Source organism: Hipposideros armiger, unplaced genomic scaffold (assembly GCF_001890085.2).
Source record: "Hipposideros armiger isolate ML-2016 unplaced genomic scaffold, ASM189008v1 scaffold_128, whole genome shotgun sequence".
Lineage (NCBI taxonomy): Eukaryota > Metazoa > Chordata > Mammalia > Chiroptera > Hipposideridae > Hipposideros > Hipposideros armiger.
The window spans coordinates 1,298,381-1,303,179 of record NW_017731478.1 but is presented as its reverse complement, the minus strand read 5'-3'; the positions used below and the strand labels follow the sequence as shown (position 1 = coordinate 1,303,179).

The window sequence follows — 4,799 nt, the reverse complement described above, 5'->3', positions numbered from 1 at the left end:
GTCGTGGCTTCTGAGCTGGGCCTGAATGAACACAGGAAAAGGTGGCAAAGAGGCAGAGAGACCCCAGGGAGCCAAACACCAGGGAGGGCAGCACTGGTGTCCTCAGCTAGCACTGGCCAGGAAGCGCTGGTCAATGTCACATGATGTGGAGTGGCTGGGACACGGGAGGGAGGGTCAGAATCGGAGCAGCCGTCCTGGTGTTGGGACCCTGTGTACCCTGGGGACTTCTGTTCTGACGGGGGCACCTGAGGCCGCCACATGGGCCAAAGCTCGATAGACACCCCCGTGGCCCAGCAAGGACCCTCGAGGTCTGCACAATGCTTTGACTCAGTGGTCTGTTTTCCCCACACCCGGTGGCTTCACTAATGTCCCCCTCGCCCCACAGCGGAGGAGAAGAAGAAGCTTGCGGAGGAAAAAGCCATGGAGATAGAGGAGCAGAACAAGATCATCGCGGTGGAGAAAGCTGAGGCTGAGACGGCGCTTGCCGAGGTCATGCCCATCCTGGAGGCCGCCAAGCTGGAGCTGCAGAAGCTGGACAAGTCAGATGTGACCGAGATAAGGTAGCAGATGGCAGTGTGCAGCTGGGCTGGTCCACCAGCGTCACTCCCGACAGCAGTTATGACAATCATGGCCGTTAGGCATTAATGGAGCCCTGCCCTGTGCTGGCCCTGCGCTAGGCCCTTCCCTTGGTGGGAGCTGTGTGGGAGAGGCGGGGCCCTGTGAGTCAGTCCTCCTGAAGGGACACCGCCCCCCACCCGAGGCAGAGGTCAGTGCCCTGATGGAAACAGCCCAGCGGAGTGGAGAGAGCTCATGAGAGATACTCTCATCCATTTCTAGCCAAATGGGCTTGCGAGCAGTGGGGGGACAGGGTCTTTATTGTGGCCCCCAGACACTTTGCAAATCAGTCTGTAAAATGACTCTGTCTCTCGCAGCCACAGGGCCTGTGTGCCGTCAGGAAGAGGGGCCGGTGTGGGTGGGCAGGCGCGCTCTCCCGTGTGGCACGATCTCCCTGGGGCACTGTTAGCAGATCTCGCCGGTAAGGTTAGCACCAACGGGGAGGCTGGGAAGGAGGCCATCCTGTCCGCCAGCCCCTGATCTTCTGCCGCCTGGCCCCACACACATCTCCCCTGGTTTAGGGACCTCAGCACCCCCTGTCCTCACTCCCCGTCACAGCCTCATTTTCTGAAGGGGTTCCTGGCCCCACAGTCAGGTCTCATGGGAGAGGGGCTCCCCTTCCCAGGCCAGGAGCTGACTCGGCATTGTGGTCCTGGCGGAATGCTGCCGGCTCTCTGGGCTTGTCTTTTCCTCAGGGCTGAAAGCGCTCCTTGTTGAAGGCCCTGCCCTTGCTGTTTGCTTATTANGTCCCCAGATAAACAAGGACACTCTTCTTGGGCAGGATGTTCCAGGGGCTTTGAGGTCAGCTCCGAGGCTTTGGAGACAAAGGGCCAGACCTTTCTTAGGCAGAGATGACTCTTTTACAGCACAGGTGTGTCCCGTGAGCCTCAGCTCTGGGAACTACTGGGGCCCTGGCCTCAGGGTAGGCACAGCTTCCAGCATACTGGTCCCTACATACTGGGTGGGGGCAGGGGGTGGTCGGTAGAAGGTAGTGGATAAACAGAAATGTTAAAAGCGGTGACCGTCAGCAAAGGTGGGTGTGAACTTGCCCATTGCCATATGTAATGCATACGTTGTCACAGTGCTGAAATGGGTGATGGCGCCTGTGTCTTGACGTGACTCCGACAGCATATGTTTTGCATTTGGCTTATAACAGGCGCTGTCCATGTATCTGGGTGGGGCCCCTGCTGGCCCAGCAGGTACTGGAAAAACTGAGACCACCAAGGACCTGGCCAAAGCCCTGGGCTTGCTCTGCGTTGTAACCAACTGCGGCGAAGGCATGGATTACAAAGTAAGGCCTTGGCGTCACTTGTGGCGCTGTCACTGGGCAGGGAGCTGCAAGTGGGACACAGCAGGAAGGCACTTCATCTCATAGGCGTCCATGCAATGACATGGGGACAACTGGAATACATAGAAGAAAACCAGTCAGCGTCACGGTCTCAGAGCTGACACGTGTCTGCTTGGTTAGCAGCACATAGAGCAAGAGTCCCAAACTGAAATACCCACCAGTCAGGAGACAGTGAGTGAAGGGCTGACAAAGACAGTGGTGAGGCTGAGGCCGGCGGGAGAGCCTCGCTCATCGGAAGGGGGACCCATTGTTCCGTTTAGGCCCATTGTTGCTACATAGGAAAATGTGCCCAACGTTGTTAGGTTTTCCAAATCCCAAGGAAAGTCAGCAATCTTGTTTTCACATTGAAATCCTTAATTTGTAAAACCCTGTGGATGGGAGCTGGCCCATGAGGGGTCTTGGAAGTCTTGCTAGAAAGAGCCAGCAGTGGGAGGCTGGCTTGCTGCTTCTCAGCCAGTCAGATGATGGTCAGCTTTAAGTTAGGAAATCTCTCCATCCGTGTGTCGCATGCAGTTTGAAAGATGAAAATTGCCCTGTTTTGACATTTCTTCCATTCCAGGCGGTCGGGAAGATTTTCTCTGGCCTGGCACAGTGTGGGGCTTGGGGCTGCTTCGATGAGTTCAATCGCATCGATGCCTCTGTGCTGTCAGTCATCTCGTCCCAGATCCAGACCATCCGAAACGCCCTGATTCATCAGCTGTCCACGTTTCAGGTGAGACTCCTGTCCCCAGGATGGATGCTTCCCAGATTAGCTTTGCAACATCAGCTGGTGGGCTCTGTCCCATGGGTGAAGATTTGCCTGATCTTTGTCTTCACATTGAGATGGCTCCGTTTCCCAAAATTATCAGCATCTTTGATAACTGAGGACTTTAATATTCTAAGGGCGTCAAACTAATTCCAGACATACAACTAGTGGTCATAGATGGGTAGGCCAGTATTCCCAAATAAGTTATGTGTGAAGCCCCCTCTAAAGGAAAAAAATACTCTTAGTGACTTCCCAAGAAAAATATGACTTAAAAGATGAGTGTTACAGTCAATCAGAATGTCTCCAATAGAACTTCTCACAGTGAACAGAAATTCTGCCTTCATNGGGCTGGGGTCTGAGAACGTCAGGTCAGCGTCAGATCAGGGGCTCTGGGCGAAACTCGGTGCTTTGCGAGTGAAGCATCATCACCACGAGGTCTCGCCACGCAGAGTCCAGCCCATGCTGTATTTTTATCTGAAAACCGTGTGAAGAACTTCTGGTTTTACTATTCTCATGTTTAAGACGGCTAATGGCCATTCTATAGATTCTGTTTCTATTAGTTGTTGGGTGTTATTTATTAAGTGATCATTAAGGGTTAAGGAGGCAGTGCAGCTGTGAGACAGGGAGAAACCAGTGGTTTCGGGCATGGTGCCCAGAGTCCTAGGAACCTTTACTCCTTGGTGACCTTTAACCCTGAGTCCATTCCGGATGGGTCACCTCTGTCGCTGGAGACTTGTGGCTTGTTTAGTCCTGAGCTTCTGTCTTAAGTAGCTGGGGCTGTTTGATGCTTATGAACAAGACCCTTTGACCATAGCTGGTCTACTGGATAGGACAGCAGTTTCAAATCAGGCCCCTGTAAAAGTGATATGGGAAACACAGGACAATATTGTTTGGAAACAAACCATGTCCACTATTTCTAAAACCTAGAAGACTTTGGTCATTTCCCAGAAGAGGCCAAATGAAACACCCACTTTCTTTGATCTTGGGTAGAACTTTGTCACCAAGAAGAGCCAGAGCTCATGAGCTCTTGCTGGATGTGTTTAAAAGTTATCGATTAAGCATTCTGAAACAATGCGGTTATTACTTAATAAGTAGCTTTGAGACAAAATGTGTTCTACAAATATTTATGGAGGACCCCATTAGATGCGAGGTTCTGCTGAGCCCTGGAATTCAGCCAAGTCTTTCAAAATGCTGGGTTCACAGGGAGGCAAGTGGCAAAGGAGCTGGCGATCTGTCTCTAAGAGAAGTGTTTCCTCCTGGCTAGCCCCATTAGCAGTGGGTCAAGCTGGCTCTTCTAGAACGTTCCTTCTGATTGTGCCGGGAGGTAGCCGCTCACCGCAGCCCCCCCCTCCTGCGCCAGGTGGCTGAAGGATTTGGACGAGCTAATGCACCGGCGGGTGAAGCTGCTGGGGGACTGCCTGCTGTGCGCAGCCTTCCTGAGCTACGAAGGTGCCTTCACGTGGGAGTTCCGTGACGAGATGGTCAGTCGCGTGTGGCAGCTCGATATCCTGGAGCGGAGCATCCCACTGAGCCAGCCCTTTCGGTTGGAAAGCCTGCTCACCGATGACGTTGAGATCAGTAGGTGTGTGTGGCCTGAGCCAGCAGGACGAGGGGTGCCTTAGGCTGGGGGCCACGTGGGTGTCACCCTGGCGGGGCAGAAATGGCGGAGTGCGCTGCAAATCCAGCTCCCAGACTTTGAGGAGGGTTGAGCAGTCTGGGATTGGTAGATTGTGACAGAAGGCCAAGCCTACCGCCCTTAGCCCCTGGTTCACAACATGGCCAATCCACAAAAATGCACTTTCCTGTCACTGTCCCTTCCAGGTGGGGCTCCCAGGGACTGCCCCCCGATGAGCTGTCCATTCAGAACGGCATCCTCACCACCCGGGCCAGCCGTTTCCCGCTCTGCATCGACCCCCAGCAGCAGGCCCTCAACTGGATAAAGAGGAAAGAGGAGAAAAACAACCTTCGGGTAAGGCCGGCACCTCCCACCTCCTGTCCCTGGCATCCCCAGTTTCTAGCAATGCCCACCTGGCATGCCACCGCCCAGAGCCCCCATCCCAGCCCACCCTGTTGAGTCTCCAGGGCAGGATG

General features: G+C 54.1%; 1 protein-coding gene across 1 annotated transcript in view; it reads left to right on the top strand.

Annotated features, from left to right (window-relative positions):
• DNAH10 (dynein axonemal heavy chain 10) overlaps positions 1-4,799 on the top strand; it is a 122,719-nt gene that overhangs the window by 82,794 nt on the left and 35,126 nt on the right. The window contains exons 46-52 of the mRNA XM_019648882.1: positions 386-560; positions 933-1,036; positions 1,815-1,906; positions 2,523-2,675; positions 2,997-3,076; positions 4,069-4,290; positions 4,530-4,677. Coding sequence (XP_019504427.1) covers positions 386-560; positions 933-1,036; positions 1,815-1,906; positions 2,523-2,675; positions 2,997-3,076; positions 4,069-4,290; positions 4,530-4,677 — 974 coding nt within the window. The remainder of the gene's footprint in view (positions 1-385; positions 561-932; positions 1,037-1,814; positions 1,907-2,522; positions 2,676-2,996; positions 3,077-4,068; positions 4,291-4,529; positions 4,678-4,799) is intronic.